General features: G+C 46.8%; 3 protein-coding genes across 6 annotated transcripts; all 3 read right to left on the bottom strand.

The window, feature by feature from the left end:
• Positions 1-195: 195 nt before the first annotated feature.
• On the bottom strand, positions 196-3,233 carry LOC108156253 (WD repeat-containing protein 36). The gene is made up of 3 exons (XM_017287604.2): positions 2,017-3,233; positions 1,524-1,955; positions 196-1,461 (listed from the first exon to the last, which is right to left on the bottom strand). Exons 1-3 carry the CDS (start codon positions 3,158-3,160, stop codon positions 287-289), a joined length of 2,751 nt encoding a protein of 916 aa, XP_017143093.1. The 5' UTR covers positions 3,161-3,233; the 3' UTR covers positions 196-286.
• Positions 3,234-4,677: 1,444 nt separating this feature from the next.
• Positions 4,678-10,308, bottom strand: LOC108157615 (neuropeptide CCHamide-2). Of its 3 annotated transcripts, none has more exons than XM_017289749.2 (4): positions 10,073-10,308; positions 6,845-6,925; positions 5,206-5,432; positions 4,678-5,138 (listed from the first exon to the last, which is right to left on the bottom strand). In XM_017289749.2, the coding sequence occupies exons 2-4, from the start codon at positions 6,918-6,920 to the stop codon at positions 5,031-5,033; spliced, it is 411 nt and encodes a 136-aa protein (XP_017145238.1). In that variant the 5' UTR covers positions 6,921-6,925; positions 10,073-10,308; the 3' UTR covers positions 4,678-5,030. The 3 variants fall into 3 exon arrangements, with proteins under 3 accessions (XP_017145238.1, XP_017145236.1, XP_017145235.1); XM_017289747.2 differs by having other exon boundaries at positions 10,188-10,308; XM_017289746.2 differs by lacking the exon at positions 10,073-10,308 and adding an exon at positions 7,561-7,903.
• Positions 10,309-12,069: 1,761 nt separating this feature from the next.
• LOC108157112 (GILT-like protein 1) lies at positions 12,070-15,500 on the bottom strand. 2 transcript variants are annotated; one of them, XM_017288988.2, is made up of 5 exons: positions 15,310-15,500; positions 13,008-13,142; positions 12,572-12,931; positions 12,384-12,512; positions 12,070-12,196 (listed from the first exon to the last, which is right to left on the bottom strand). In XM_017288988.2, the coding sequence occupies exons 1-5, from the start codon at positions 15,379-15,381 to the stop codon at positions 12,188-12,190; spliced, it is 705 nt and encodes a 234-aa protein (XP_017144477.1). In that variant the 5' UTR covers positions 15,382-15,500; the 3' UTR covers positions 12,070-12,187. The 2 variants fall into 2 exon arrangements, with proteins under 2 accessions (XP_017144477.1, XP_017144476.1); XM_017288987.2 differs by having other exon boundaries at positions 12,070-12,512; positions 15,310-15,498.
• Positions 15,501-15,530: the final 30 nt, after the last annotated feature.

The raw sequence follows: 15,530 nt of genomic DNA, 5'->3' as shown, positions 1-15,530 counted from the left end.
TCCAAATTGGTTTGGGTAGGCTTTATGGGAGACTTTATGTTTAGTTGATGACGTGAGACGTATTTATCCTTTACCATTCAGGCTTACAGAATGACAGTTTCCTAAAAACATGCAGTTGCTTGTAAAGAATTTCCGAAGCATGGGTAGGATTTTGCCCAGACAGCATGTCGTCCGCTATTACGAAACTAGGAAGGCTTCGTCGTTTTGTGTTTCAATTTATTTACAGCGTAAATGGATGAAAAAACTACAAATACGAGTGGATTGGGGTATGGGGGGAGTCTATTTACTAGTTCGCAAAGTTACGTAGGGCGGCTACCACGCCGGTTCCGTAGGTCAGCTTACTCTCGACTCTATCCCAGGCCTGCTCCTGCACCCGCGAAACAGTGCGCAGTGCTCGGACCAGGTCAGGAGACTCCGTTAGGGTGAGGCCGTGTGAACGAAGAAAGACGCTCAGGTAGGATTGGGCCAGTTCAAAGTTGAGGTTTGTGCCGAACATGAACTCGATGAGCTTGAGGAACTGCACCATAGCCAGAAGGGTTCCGCCGGCCTCCGGATGCAGCGATTTGATCTCAAAGTCGACCATCGAGGGACCCAGCTGGGTTATGTGAGTCACGGCGGGATTGAAATCGTTGCTGGTGGCAGTTTCCTCCAGCAACTGGCCGAAAGTGGTTAGATTGTTGAGTGTGGAGGCTTGTAAGATGCGCGAGCTGTCCTTGTCTGAGGCCGAATTGGTCACATCGAAGCGCATTTCTAGGCCAGACACAGTGGGCAGGAAGAAAGGCGCCTGCTTCGGCGCCTTGGGTGGGGCCTTGGGCTTGTTGCGCTGCTTAATAAGCTCCAGATCAAGAAGGTTTTGCCAGCGTGAGGCAGCCAGGCCCGATAAGGTGATTAACTCGGGTGCCAACTGTTTTGGTGTCTCGTATTGGGCATCGATCGTCTCGCCCAGTTCGTCGTCATCCCCATCGATTTCCAGCTCCTTCATGCCATCCTCCAGATCCATGGCATCGCAAACGTTAGTGGGCAGTCCGACATATGGGGCTGGCTCATGTGGGTCAATGGAACGCAAGGAAATCTGATTGAACAGCGTCTTGTTGGCCCAAAGGTAGATGCCCAGGAGATTGACGTGAGCCGTGGCCAGAAAGTCGCCATTGGGAGACATGCTCAGCGAGACGCATGGCCGCTCGACACGGAAGTGGTCAATCATGTACGAGGAGGGTATGTCCCACACCTTGATTGTGGAGTCCATGGCCGCTGTGATCAGCCAACGGCTGTCCGGACTAAAGGTTAGATCGTTCAGTTTGGCTGTGTGGCCCACAAACTTTCGCACAATCACCCGCGTGTGCATGTCGATGACGTACACCTTGAAGGTGTCCAGTCCAATGGCCAGCATCGAGCTCTCTCTGTGCTGTCGCATTATCGATATACCATCTGCCAAACGCAATATGGCCAGGGGCTTGTCAACTGCAGAGCGGAGAAAACTTATTTAAATAATTGAATCATTTTCCGAGAGCAGGGGTCATTACCCTTTCCCTTGAAGGGCCAGAACTTGAGCAGCCCCTCAGAGCAGCCAGAAATCACGCACTGATTGAGATTGTCGCTGGCCAATCCGCGCACGGCCTTCTTGTGAGCCGGCGCTCCGTAGCTGGCGCGATGCAGTCCCGACTGGATGTTGAAGCGCTCGATGTCGCCACTGCTGTATCCAATGATCACAAAGTTGCCGCAGTGCGTCAGGACAATGCACGTGGTCTCGCTCTGGAAGTTGACGCGATTCTTGTTTTGGAATTGCTTCGGCACCAGGCGGTGCTCGCCCATGCGGCTCTTGTCGAACGTCCATGTGGTGGTCTGTATGATGCCCGCATGGATGGCGGCTATGTTGTCCCACTCCTTCTCGCGCGCCGTGTCCGAGGTGAACTCCAGAATCGGCGGCATGCTAAACTTGTCGAACTGAAAGCGATCTGCAAAAGGAAATTGTTTCGTGAGAAACTTTTAATGCTTTGGAGGATCATTCTGACTCACTCTTATACTTGGTGGCCTTTGGGTTGTAGGAGGCCCTGCCCATACTCTTGTTTAGAGACTCGGAGAGGGTGGAAAAGACACGCAAGGTGCTGTCCTCGCCGGAGGAGAGTATGGAGACGCCGGAGCTGCCGTGATAACGTATGCAAAGCGGTGGCTTGGTGTGCCCCTCACGAATGCGCAACTGGCGTGCGCCCCCGTCGGGCATGTCGAAGACAAAGAGCTTCATGGAGTTGTCAGGGGAGGTGGTGAACACGACCGGCTCGCTGGGAAAGCAGATGGCAGTGGTGATCTCCTTCTCATGCGCCTGCAGTTGGCCCGCCAGCTTGCGCTCTTCCAGATTCCAGAAGGCCATGTAACCGTTTCTGCAGGCTGACACCAGAATAGGAGGACCGTCCGTGCGGAAGGCTAGACTGGTGACCACGCCCCAGTCCTGCTTGAAGGCCATGAGCACCTCGTCGAACTTCAGATTCAGCACAATGATGGCGCCATCGCCATGCCCCACAGCCACTACGTCCAGTGCTGGCGCAGGCTCGATACACGTCACGCGGCTCTCGTGGTGATTAAAGGTGCACACAATGCTGTTCTTCTTGATGTTTAGGATCTTGATCTGGCCCTGGCGGGAGCCGAGCACTATCTTGTTAATGTATGTGGGCGGATGAGCTACAGCCGTGACCTGGAACTCGTCCACCTTGAACGGAACCTCCAGATACACATCCTCGCTGAAAATGTTCCACACTTTCAGCACGTTTTCGTGGTCCACGGCAATCAGATTCGAGCCGAAGGGCAGCAGAAGGTGCACATCCCGGTTGTGGCCACGATAGACATGGCGTATGTGCTTGCCAGCCCGCCAGGCGTAAATGCACTTGTTGCTCGCCGTGTACGTGTGCAGCCTGTCGGTTGCCAGGGCCGTAATGTCGTCCGGGTGCAGACCACTCACATGGAGCAGGCGGAAGTGGCTGGCAGTGTACACCTGGAAGGAGCGCCCGATGCAGGTGATCACCAGCGTGTCTCTGCGGCGCTGGACGTACCGCGTCACTGCGGGTACATGGTTGCTCACATAGCCCAGGGCTCGGTTGCGGCGAAAGATTTTGCTGCTCTCCTTGAACACGGCCCGTGGCTCCGACTCATTATTATCCTCTGTCATTCTGTGTATTTACTTTTTTTTGCAGTTTTACTCAATAAACAACATGCCGCGACGAAGCACGTGCAGTAAATATACGAAATATACCGTAAATATACTGACGAATTCAAGTTCATATTCCTCGATTTCAATATTCCGTGGAATATTATAAGCTAGATAAAACATTTTGACACGCCCACATAATTTTTTCCGATTATTACATCGATTTCCTACAAGACTGGATAACTTTAAGTTCTCATCATTATTGTATTGTTTATAAAATAAGGTTTAAACAAAACCGGTCAACAACAATTTCCACTAAATTAGTTTAAATACAAAGTAACTACACAGTTGCTACATATTAACTACATATCCATGTAATTACCAAAGGCGACACCTGAAGGGGAAATGTGTACGTTTCAAAAATTTTTGCCCGTTTTTTTTTCATATAAGCCCCATGGAAGCGCCAGTGTAAAAACCTCCGTTATCCATGCCTTTTTTCCGACATTTTTGAAAAAATTGAGATTTTGATGGCAAACGATCAGGAATCCGATTCTGATCGCGAATTAGTATTCGATGTGGCCTGGGACATGGCTCTAAGTGGCATTTCTACACGGTTTCTACATTGGTGCATTGCACAAGAGGGTGAGTCCATAACGCGTCTTAAAATATACTGGAAAATACTAGAAAATACGATGAAAAGTATAAAAATTGCGAGGTGTGTGAGCTAGACGTGGTGGCAAGAAAATAAGAAAATCCGATAAGGTATACGGTCCGACCCTCAGAAATATACCAAAATATATCGTCTTATTTTAAAAACATACCAAAAATATACTGACGAATTCAAGTTCTCTTATACATATTCCTCGATTTTGATATTCCGTGGAATGTTACTAGCTATCTAGATTTTTTAGCCATGCCCACATAATTTTCTCCGATTGATGAATCAATTTTGAACTTGACTGGCTTATTTTAAACACTTGCTTTTATTGGATTTCTTTATACCGTTGAAATGAAAAAAATGAAAAGTATATTGTACACTGCGCAACACTAAAATTTACATATCATAAACTAAGTGGGCTCATGGCACAAAGCTGGCTGCTACAAGCGCACTGGCGGCGAAAGAATAAAGTTTAAATTTTGTTTTTCACCAACATGCATACATTTGTCCGTCAAACAGTAAAATAAAAACCAGCTACTAATTCCATTTTGTTGCTTCTCTAGCACATTAGCTTATTTATTTAACCACTTTTATCATTATAAATAGAAACTCTTGTGAACATTTTATAGGTTGCATTGTCGTAATATAACATTTATACACTTATAACGATTAATGATTAATGATTAACATACATATACAATATACCTTACACTGCCTTCCGCTGCCACATGGAGCTCCAAGCATTGATGGTGCCGTGTGCCTTTGGAATCCGTATAGGTGATATATAAAGTAAAATTACAACTACATATAGTCTTTCGCTTTCCTCGTTAATAAACATAAATAGTGTGTGTATGCATAAAGATATTGAAACACGATGTAATTGAATTGTATCGGTTTTATTCATCTCTCGACTCCTCTATATTTTTTTGTGCACTGAAATCCTTACCAGCCCCTAAAAATTTCAGTTATTTTTCATGCGCTCTAAGAGTTGAAGCAGAAACATTTGCTGCGCTATTTGTAGACATTTATCAAACATTCTATACATTTTGCGGAAGTATGTAAATAACACTCATAGTAATTGGTAATGTCATAATGTTGCAGGTGTTGTGGCTCTTCTTAATGGTTTGGTTACTTTTGCTGTCGGTGCAGTTTTTGTTGGTGTTGTACTCCATTGGATCGGGTGTTACTGATGCTGATGCTTGTTGTGCTTGTAGTTCGTGTGGTCAGTGGTTCTTAGTTCAACGCATTCATCGGCACATCGCGGTTGAACAACTCTCCGGAGTTGGTCAGGGGATAGTCGAGTTCGCTCAGACGTGGGGACGGTCGGCGTGGACGGTTAAACTGCAAGAGGGGAGCCGATTAGCTGTTAGTCAAGCCGAAACCGGTGGAAGCCCTGGCCCACACCTACCCATGACTTCATGATTTTGTACAGCGCCTGACGGGCGGGGTAGTCATCAAACTCGCCCTCGGGCAGGGCCTGTGCCTGTTCGTTTGGCGCCAGCATGGGCAGCAGGCCATTTGGACGCACATACTCCTGCTCAGCCGCAGACTCGCCCGCTCCGGCTCCTGTGCCGGAGCTCAGGGAGCGCTTGCCGTGGCCCCCATAGCACACATGGCCGTAGGCCTGGCATCCCTCTGCAAGAGTGGGAGGGTGAAGATCGAAAATTAATTATCCATCGGCAGGTGACCAAGAAATTGCAAACGCTTCTAGCGGGCCATCTAATCGATTCCAGCGCACAAAAATCCTGGGACCCCATTCCCCGATCCTAGGCCCGACCCCGACCCCGACCCCGAACACGGGCTGAGGCACGACCTGTGCGTGTGCACTCCCCAAAGGAACGCACCACACACAAACTTTGTACCATTACGAGTATGTGGGGCGGGCAGATAGACTGCCGCTCTGACAGCCGAAATCTTTAATCGCTCTCCAATGCTCCGGAGAGACATCTTGTGATAACCATTTGACCCTGCCCGTTCCGCCGGGCGTCTGGGAGTGAGCGAATAAACTTTTGGCTGCCTGCTATTTTTGAATTTCCGCCCACACAGGCAAACATAAATTTCCCCTCTGCCCTCGAGGGAGTTGTCCTTGACATTAGCACAGCGCCGAAGAGATTGTGGGGCAGGGTAGCACGGATTCCTCGTGGTCTCTGACTGAATGCAAATATGGCTGGATTTTTAGGGTATCTTTCACATCGACGATGTGTGGATTTCTCTTGTCCCACAATGTTTTGCTTGTATTCACTTTGGGAGCCTGCTAACAGCCTACTCGTAAATGCTATTTCAAAGGCAATCAAATCGAAAAGTTTCGGTAATTGATGCGAACTGGGATTCAGATGATCATCCAATTATGTACAGACATACGCATATCCCAGAGGCAGCACAAATGCCGTTCTATAATCGAGAATATTCAATCAAAAGTGAACTGACAAGTAATACGGGAATATTTGAGGATACAGACGGACCACAGAAATGCAGGGAAACGGAAATTGCAGACCCGTGTTGCTCGTGCTCTAAGTTTAGGTTATTATTGCTATTCAATTTTTGATTCAATATTATATTCAAAACCCGTTCTAGCGCTATCCTTGCTCTCCCAGTGTGGCAGTTTCCTCTCCTTGACTCCTCGTGAGTCTTGTGCGTAGGTCCACATTGCATTCTCGTGAATAGTGCTCGTTGTACGACAGAATGTACCACACATGACTTCTGTGGCCTTTGGGGGCACCACAGAGGAGTCAGGAAATGGAAATTGCACACCTTATAGCCCCACTGGCCCAGCTCCGCACTTGCCGTTCCCGCAGCTGCATAAACAAAGACTCCGGGGTCCCTGTCAATGGCTGTCGCTAGAAGGAGGAGAAGGGCGGTCGGGTGCCGTTTGTTTGTCTTGCATTAAACTGCAACAATTGATGCTGCCAAGGAGGGGCCTGGATATGTGGCATGTCACACATTTATGGCTTTGTTTTTCGCTCTTAAATTGAATGCGATATTCATGCGAAACGACTGTTCCCGCAGCGTCCCATTTAAACTATGGATCTCTAGATGCGGCTACTCACTTTTCGCCTGGCTCTGTTGAGCGGCCAGGACCACGGTGCAGATGACAACCAGCAGCAGCGAAATGGTGGATTTCATGATAGCTGTAATAGAGAGAAAGGGGAAGAGTTAGAGAGCTGGAGAGCGGAGGATGGGCACCTGTTGAGGACGGTGCCTGGATTTGACAGAGCGCGGCCCCGGAGGGTGTGCTACACTAATTAGGAAATCCGAGCACACGACGGGAAAGAGTCAGAAGTCACATAAATCGCACAAGTCAGCATGCATTTAGGGAGCTAATCCTGGGCCGCAAAACTTTTTGAACTATGATTTATGTAACGCCCCCACACACACCCACACACTCGCACACACTCGCACACAAAGACAATTAACTTGAGGGCAAAGTGGCAAACGTGGAACCTCGGCAAATGTTTGTTTATTACGTGCTTTGAATTCCCAGAACATCCAAGATATTCAAAGATGAAAGATAAACTCATTTAATTTACCGAGACCTGCATGAATCCTCTCTTAGAGTCTGAGCGTGTGTGTGTGTGGGCCTAAGACTGAAATTAAAATTTGATTCCAGATGATGCCGATGCCGATGCGGATGTTTGATGGGTTTTACAGCCCACATCAATCATGCGGCAAGTGTGCGTAATTAAGTTTATTGAGAACCGAACCCGGTCGCGTGTCACACTCGGATGCGACTGCAGTCCCGCTCCAGAGCGGGGAATTCACTAACCTTAACTGATTGTACACGTAACTCCCTTTGTTTTCCCTGCTAACAGGTTGCCGTTGCCTTGATAAACCCTGTTTATCAGCAGCACTGGCACTCACTGGCAATTCGCGCACACTTGGTTTGAGCTTATTTTCAAATTTGATTCGCCTGCCCTGCCTCGGCCTACAATCTAGGTTCGATAGATGGATGGGTTCTATAATCACAGACACGACCGCGGTTGGGGCGGATGTTTTTGCCAGTTTCACTTGATCTGGGACCCTCGAATGCGACTGTTCTCAGCACCGCGCCACCATCAGCCGAATTCTTGAGCACGATTTCACATTTTCAAGCACCCGCCAGCGACTGAGGCCGATCCGCCGACTCGCCCCGATCTATATGCCACATTAAAAGCCCAGCCCGGCCCGGCCCGGCCTGGCTGATAACTGATAAGCCGCGATCTACCCGGTAATCTCCGCGCAATCCGTGTCACGCGTGCTCCTTCCAGCTCCCACCCCCACTCCCATTTCCACTCCCACTCGTAGTCGCAGTCGCGCCCCATTAATATTTCCATTCCTGTCGTCTGCCGGGCTATTTCGAGGAGCTGTTCGGGCTAAATTTATGGTCGGCCGATAAGTGATTATTAATATGTGGAGTGCTACTGTAGAGTGCAGGAAAAATCAACACCCACACCCACGCCAGCGCCAGCGCCAGCGAAAACAATAACAGTATTCTCATTACATAAACAACATGATTACCGGCGGAGGGCGCTGGACGATGGTTTATCAATTTTCCCAGCTATTTAGTCATCATAATGATGCCTTAATGAGTTGGTGCTGACAGAGCCACTGTCACTAATACCCGTTCGTGCGGCTTCAGGGCATCGTAAATCACATTTGGAAAACTTTCCACAGGTGCTGCCGAGCTGTGGCTAGATATGGGTGTACCCATAGATCCCCCTCGGTCCAATCCCAATCCCAATCCCAATCAACATCTGCCAATGCAAAGTTCACGAACACCCGTTCGATCGGTTTCCGTGTGAAATTTTCTAATCGCCAGCTGATAATCCGGACAGAACAAAGCAAAACGATGCTAGATGCTAACCAGGACAGCCTACAGAAGCGTGCCTTTGGCATGGATTGAATGGAGTTTGGGACAGTTGTACTCGGGTCGATTTAAAGATAAAGAGATCCACATTCACCCAGGTGTTGAACTATTTTTAATTATAGCTACGTACGAGTAGTCTTTGAGTCACAGCTTTCTTTGGTCTGTCCACACCACGTTTAAAGTTGGAGCAAGAGGTACCAAAAGAAGAGAAGAAGTTACCAGGTTTGAGGTGGGAGTTTTGATTAACTAAAGAATGTTAATACTAATTGGGGATCCTATGTAAGATGATCATCGTTTCTGTGAACATTTTCTATATTTAATAAGGAAACGAAACCAAACTCTTCGTTTTTAACTGCCTTTTCTTTTAGATCTGCTAAGAGGAAGCAATGGGGAACTTAACTTTTTCTGAGAACTGTTTAAATAAAGCCATTTGGAGGATAATAATCCGATGGTTTCTTTTCTTTAAGAGCTTTGATTTGGAGTCATTCTCCAATTATTTCTTTGTTCAAAAACTGTATTAACTTTTGATTGAATAGATCTCCAAACTCAAAAAGAAGCATTTCGAGTCCAAAATAATGTACATTTTTTGTCTTAATATTCTTAATGTTAACATGCTTCTTTGAATTTTAGAAATCTTAGAATTAAATTAAGTTTAGAGCAAATTACCATCTGTTTAAGGCCTAACCTCATTAAGCATTAGAAGCTTTAATGAAACTAAAACCGGAAATATTATTCAAGACATGATTATATGAATCCAATCTGTTAGATGTCAAATGGTTAGCATTTATAATGCTTCTGCATGTGGAATTCCCATAACTGCTCTGACTATAAATCATAGTAAGTAAACCAATTAAGTAGCGAGCAAAACTCGGGAAAAGCAAGGAAAGTCCCCAAATCGAGTTAAAGTTACACAACAAGTCGGGCTTGAATATACCTACTGCCTGTCTTTCTGTCTAGTATCTGCCTGCCTGCCTGACTGCTCTTACACTGCTATGCATGATTTATGCAGCTGCTGGCTTTCAGTAGGAGCTCTCAACTTGGTCCTGGGTAAATGAGTGATTCGATAGCGTTTCCTAGTTTCAACTTTGGCAGCAAGTGCGTCTGGCCCGCGGCAGTTTGGAGCGGGAGTGGGACCGGGAGTGGGAGTGGGAGTGGGAGTGGGTGCATTATGAAAAATAAATCAAAGTGGATTATCGTCGGACAGGGTCGGAGTGTGGGTGTGGGCTGCAATTATGAGCTTTAATCTAATTTAATTCAATTAAATTGAACAAATAAACAAAAAGCCAAGCACACGCCTCGCCGCAGGGCAGAGGCAAATTAGTTGGTCCTGGCAAACGGCCGACAATTAAAGCAAACAAAGTATCTCGGCAGTAATCGGAGCAGCATATCTTATGGATTCGACAGGCACCTTCGGGAGGGGGCCGCTACTCACCAAGTGTTTTTAATGAGTATAAGTTGCGAGAAATTTTCGAATAATTTTCTTTGGTTCAACACAAACTTTTCACTTGTTTGCCCTTAGATTAGATTCGCGACGATGGAACACCTACATTCACTTCACTGGCCAAAACGACTGACTTTCTCGTCCTCCTTGGGCTGGGGTCCTCTCAGGATGGTTCTTCTCGACGGGATCTCGGCGGTGTTTGTGTGGCTCGACTGCAGTCCGGAGTTCTTGTGATGCCGCCGGACGCAGACGGCCCTGCTTTATACTGCAAGACGGGGCCCTGTCTGTGTGCGCGTGGGTGCGAGCGTGTGTGTGGTATACCACGTGCCAGCCAATCAGAAGCGACCGGAAAGCCGAGTGGCACACGAAGTGCTCGCTGGCAGCGGGCGCCTAGATGTATGCAATGATACGTTGGTCGTTTCGAATGCCATCGGAGGGAGGGGTGGGCGCTCGTAAATGCGTGGGAGCTGTAATGCGGTGGTTTGGTAGTGCCTATCCAAAGAGCATTTCCTTTGAGGCATGGTCAGGGCAGGGCGGGGCAGGGCAGGGAAAAGAGTGGAAGAGGGCTGTCCCGGGGAACGTCAAATTAGCAACGCGCTCAGATTTATTTGCTCGGCAATACCTGGTCCTCTGCCATCGCAGAACAGCCAATGCCACAGCCAAAGCGAGCGCGTCACTTCAACAGATATGAATACATGAATGAATGAATCCATTTTGCACCTGTTTGCCACTTTCCGCCTGCTGACGCAGATGCCACAGTGCCGTGGGCCCAGTCAGAGTGCACTGCGAACCTTACCCCCCAGATGATGCCCCAGTACATGCCCACGTGGTGTCGAAAGCGCTTGCCATTTAATTAGTTTAGTGCCCCACATTTGATCGATTCACTTGAGGTGCTTTTGAATTTTCCCCTAGCTCAGCATTTGGTGTAAAGGAAATCTCACATGCATATCAACAGCGGCCGCAAATTGATTTGCTAATGACTTGTTTACAACAATTACCCGACTCCGCGATAGCCTCCCACCACCAGTCCCCCATCTGCTGTAATCTATCCGGCGAACGCTCCTCCCTGTTGCTGCCCAGCCCCAGCAGCACTGCCGATTCCAGGAGCCTGGCAGCGCAGCTTATCGCCTGGCACCAAAAACAAATTACACGATAAGCAGCTGACGCTACTCCGCAGAGCGATCAAAATATTTGACAACAAACATGTGAATTACGGGTAAGCTCCCACCTATGCAGGGCTTCCTCGTCGGCGCTCATCTCCCCATGCTGCCATCACTAAGGTGCATCATCCGCGAGGACTTTGGACTCATTCAACCATAAACACATCATTTCTAGAACTGGCAGCACCCTGACTTAACCCGGTTCCTTCTCAGAGATTACGCCTACAACTATATTTAAATTTATAGAGAAACCCCGAGATCCATAGGGCTGATTGGGATGATTCTTGAATCGTATTGAAATGCAGCCTTGGGTTCTCCAGGAATGCGCTCCATTTACCATTATACAAATAAACTCAACAACATGTTGTTGAGAGAAAATAGTAATCGTAATCAATGCTTTACTTTACAAACGGATTGAACAGATCTTCAATCTGGATTTCAATGGTCAGGGATGACGGCATCACTGACGTGACCAAAAACAAGGGATAATGCAGTCATCATAAAAAGATCGTGGAACGACTGATGGAATGGACCGTACATCAATTATTCTATCAATTATATACAACATGTAATCTTGAGTCCAAGTCAAGCAGTTAAGATCGCATATTATTCCTCTACAATGTCCTGTTCCGCAGTTTAGCATCCAAATTGTTTCATTTTTTCGACAGCGTCAGGTCCAAGTTTACTCCTTCGTGGGTAATCGGATAGTTTTTTGATGGTATTTTATTCGTGGAGGCTTTTACGATAAAATACAAAATATTCTGCGGAAAATGTTAAAAATATTCCAATACTCTACATAATATCTAAACTTGTACTCAAAGAATTCACAATTTTTCAGTTTTGAACGTTTTATTTAATTGTTACATTTAAGAGCACTCCAGCTCTTGCAAAATAAGTTTGATCTCTGATATATATATTGGAGCTGGACGATTGGACGGCTTGGGTTTCAATTGGCCTGGAAGCAAACCAGTAAACAGAACAAAAGAGAAAAACAAATCATAAGGCATTGAGATTCCCCATTGCACGGAAGTTGGGACGGAAGCAATGGAAGATTGAGATTCAGATTCAGTTGGAAACTTGACAGCTTAGTAGAAGGAGCGGATAAACCAAAGACCCAGCAGGGAGCTTAAGATGGCGCTTACGCTGGCCAGGCTAGGGGTGGCGGCGGCGTTGTGCTGAGCGCAGATTCTGGGCTGGGGCGCCGAGACGTACTGGCAGAGGGTGCCAATGAAGTTGACCTGGGCGCGGTCGTTGACCTTCTTCTCGAATTGCTGCAAGACAATGGAAGATGTGGTTAGGTGATCAGCTCCTGGAGTGACGATGCACTCACCTCGTTGAAGAGAATACTGGGCACGCTGGTGAGGGGCTCCTTGAGCCGCATGGTGGCTTCGCCGGCCTTACGAAGCAGCTGACTGCCCTCGGTGGTGTTGGCGCAGGTCTTGATGTTCTCCCAGTTGTTGATGTGGTTCTCGGTGGCACAGCGCTGGCCGGGGTACACGTTGTCCGGGAAATTCTTGCCGGCCCGCATCAGGCAGTTGATGAAGTCGAGGGTCAGCGACTCGCGCGTGTACTCAATCTGGTAGGAGTTGGCTTGGATGTGCTCGATGGCGCAGGCATGCACCTTGTTGCCGTAGCACTCGTTCGGTCCATGGTGGCAGGTGAAGGTCACCTCGGCGCCCTGCGTGAAGAACTGCAGGGGCAAACAGATACCGATGCAAATGAGCCATTGTCCTGGTCGACCCCATGGCCCCTGCCACAGCACTCACCTGGGACTTGCCGAACGGCACAAATGTGAGATCCACCACATCGCGCAGCTCCCCCTTTACGGCCGGATAGAGCTGCTCCGTAATGAACTTGGCGCTGTCCGGGCACAGGGACTCGTAGTAAATGGCAATGGGGACCTGAGATGGAACACAAAATGGAAAACAGTTGTTTAGGCGGCAATTTGCATTTTTGCGAGAGTCCATCCCAGTTGTGGCATGCAAATCGTTTGCAAATCAGTTGCGGCTGAGTTGGCAACTGCACAATATTATTACTCTTTGTTTGTCGAACGGGGACAATTGCCACATGCCTCATGCCTCACTTGGCAGTTGAAAATTTTGTTCAACATTAACCAGCATTTGTTGGTGGACAAAGAAGGCACAAAGTCGAGTAGATGCAGAAAATATATACGTACGCACGTACATAGGTGCGTAAACAACTCGATAGTGTATGTATTTTAATACATTCTGTAATATTGCTTTTTAGCCAATGTTCCAAATGAAGATATTACTGGCTAGGCCCTAGTCTCTAGGCCCTAACATTGACTGCTAGTTTTCTATGAAATTTCACTTCTCAACACGAAATGACAGACGGACATATATTTCTTATATAACCCAGATCAAATGGTACCGGTCGATTATAGATTATACCTTATTTCGAAGCAAAACAAAAAATTATGAAACGTGGATGGGTTCGTGGATACAAACTTTGAGCGACACTGTCTTCTAGGATAGATTTTGTTTGATTGGGAAGTTACTTAAAAAGAAATTCTTTCTCACCGATGCGTTTATGTACATACACATACACACATTCGTATGTGTGTACCAATGTACCTATACTGGAGTCTATAATTGGCTTGTATGACTTTGATGTACAGATGTTTTTACATATGTACATAGTATATATTTATTGGATTAGCACTTAACATGTGGTTTTATACGAGTATGTATGTCGAGTGCCTCAATTGAGGGAATTGAAGACTCATTCGATTTCGCCGATCCCAGCTAATGAATCTGCTCTCAGTTCGTCTTCCAATTATTCTCCCTCTTTCATTTCGATCAATTTAAGTGGTCGTACTCCCAGCCTGAGTCACAGATTCAATCAAAGTAAAGCTGTTTCCGTTGAGACTGAGTACAGTATGCACCAGCTACAATATAAGTACTAGCAAGTATTCTAACTTTCTAGCAGAAAGAAACTCCAGTAGATCAAAACTAAACTAAATGCATATACATATATAATTAGTAACTGCCAACAATGGAATACTAGAATACAATTGAGAAAATATACAAGTGACCATAAATACAGTGGCCACACAATACAGTGGATTCCAAAACTAGCCTTACATATATGTGCAGCCTGCTTAAAGTCATTCGTTATAGATTTTATATTCTAAATTATATTCTTCTTGCAAAGGATGTACTGGGTTATATTATCTTGGAGAGTATTTAGCGAGAGTTCTTATTTACAAAACTAAAGGTTAGGGCTACAATAAAGTATACATGCACACAAATTTAAAGTACCATGTGGTTAAAGCTTCCACCAATCAGGGGATACCATTTGTAAAAAAAATTACTTTTCATTTTGCCAAACTAGTGTTGTATGGCGTGACTAAGGAGCGGCAAATGATGCGCAATAAATTTAACAATGACTTCTAAAAAATAATAAAAATAAACGGAATGGTGTGCACACACATATGCAAATTATTTTCTGTTTTTTCCACGAACAAAGCGTCGGAGTTGGGGCCAAAGTTATATAAATCCGCTGACACACCGCTGGAAGAACCATACCATACCATTCTTATTTTCGCTGGAACAACCACAACCGAAACAACCACACCAACAGGTTGGTGGGCGGGGGGCGGGGAAGAATGGAGTTGCAGTTGGTCGCCGGCGCACACCGGTTCCCACTATTCGAAACTGGTATCAGAACCGGTTCGCATCACAAACAACAAACGAAAATACCATCAGAGCAGAGTAGCAGAGCTGTACAATGGAAATTATGCTGAATGATTTTCCGTGGCATGGCATTTTCCGACAGCCTACAGTTCAGTCAACCCGTGCCACTTGTTGCTGCCCCGAAAAGGGTGCAGCACCACTCTATAATCACTATTCAGAGTTGGTATTTTCGGTAACTATTTCTTTTCATGCACTTTTCCACCTAAATACTCGCACTCGTGCATACTGCGGCGTCTTCGGGGGCCCTGACACGCTTTTTAGTTGTGCAATCATTGTTTTTGCGCGCTGATTCGCGTGGCCTCGTCTAGGGTTTGACCACTTAAAGATGGGCCAGATGGGGCCGGAGACTCACCTTGGCAGCACTGTGGACGGAGGCGACCAGGCAGCCCAGCAGCAGGCAGACACCAATGAATTTGTGACTCATTTCGCTTTTTATGGAATATTCGGACACGTAACCAGCGGCAGTTCTGTTGCGAGAGACGTCTAAGCGCGATTTGTTTGTGCTCAAAGCTTGACACGCTAGCTAGCCCCCCCAAGAGTCAGAGTTGGCGTCTAGCATGCATAATTGGGGCT

Source organism: Drosophila miranda, chromosome 2 (assembly GCF_003369915.1).
Source record: "Drosophila miranda strain MSH22 chromosome 2, D.miranda_PacBio2.1, whole genome shotgun sequence".
In the NCBI taxonomy this organism is placed as follows: Eukaryota; Metazoa; Arthropoda; class Insecta; order Diptera; family Drosophilidae; genus Drosophila; species Drosophila miranda.
The sequence above is the reverse complement of the archived record's forward strand: the minus strand, read 5'-3'. Positions and strand labels throughout refer to the sequence as shown.

Excerpts from the sequence above, each read along its gene's own strand:
- LOC108156253 (XM_017287604.2), bottom strand. The coding sequence starts at position 3,160 with ATGACAGAGGATAATAATGAGTCGGAGCCACGGGCCGTGTTCAAGGAG. Across the intron at positions 1,956-2,016 it reads AAAGGCCACCAAGTATAAGA|ATCGCTTTCAGTTCGACAAG; the intron begins GTGAGTCAGAAT and ends TTCCTTTTGCAG. Across the intron at positions 1,462-1,523 it reads CTGGCCCTTCAAGGGAAAGG|TTGACAAGCCCCTGGCCATA; the intron begins GTAATGACCCCT and ends TCCGCTCTGCAG.
- LOC108157615 (XM_017289749.2), bottom strand. The coding sequence starts at position 6,920 with ATGAAATCCACCATTTCGCTGCTGCTGGTTGTCATCTGCACCGTGGTC. Across the intron at positions 5,433-6,844 it reads TCAACAGAGCCAGGCGAAAA|AGGGATGCCAGGCCTACGGC; the intron begins GTGAGTAGCCGC and ends CCACTCTTGCAG. Across the intron at positions 5,139-5,205 it reads ACAAAATCATGAAGTCATGG|TTTAACCGTCCACGCCGACC; the intron begins GTAGGTGTGGGC and ends CCCCTCTTGCAG.
- LOC108157112 (XM_017288987.2), bottom strand. The coding sequence starts at position 15,381 with ATGAGTCACAAATTCATTGGTGTCTGCCTGCTGCTGGGCTGCCTGGTC. Across the intron at positions 13,143-15,309 it reads CCGTCCACAGTGCTGCCAAG|GTCCCCATTGCCATTTACTA; the intron begins GTGAGTCTCCGG and ends GTTCCATCTCAG. Across the intron at positions 12,513-12,571 it reads CCAGTATTCTCTTCAACGAG|CAATTCGAGAAGAAGGTCAA; the intron begins GTGAGTGCATCG and ends ATTGTCTTGCAG.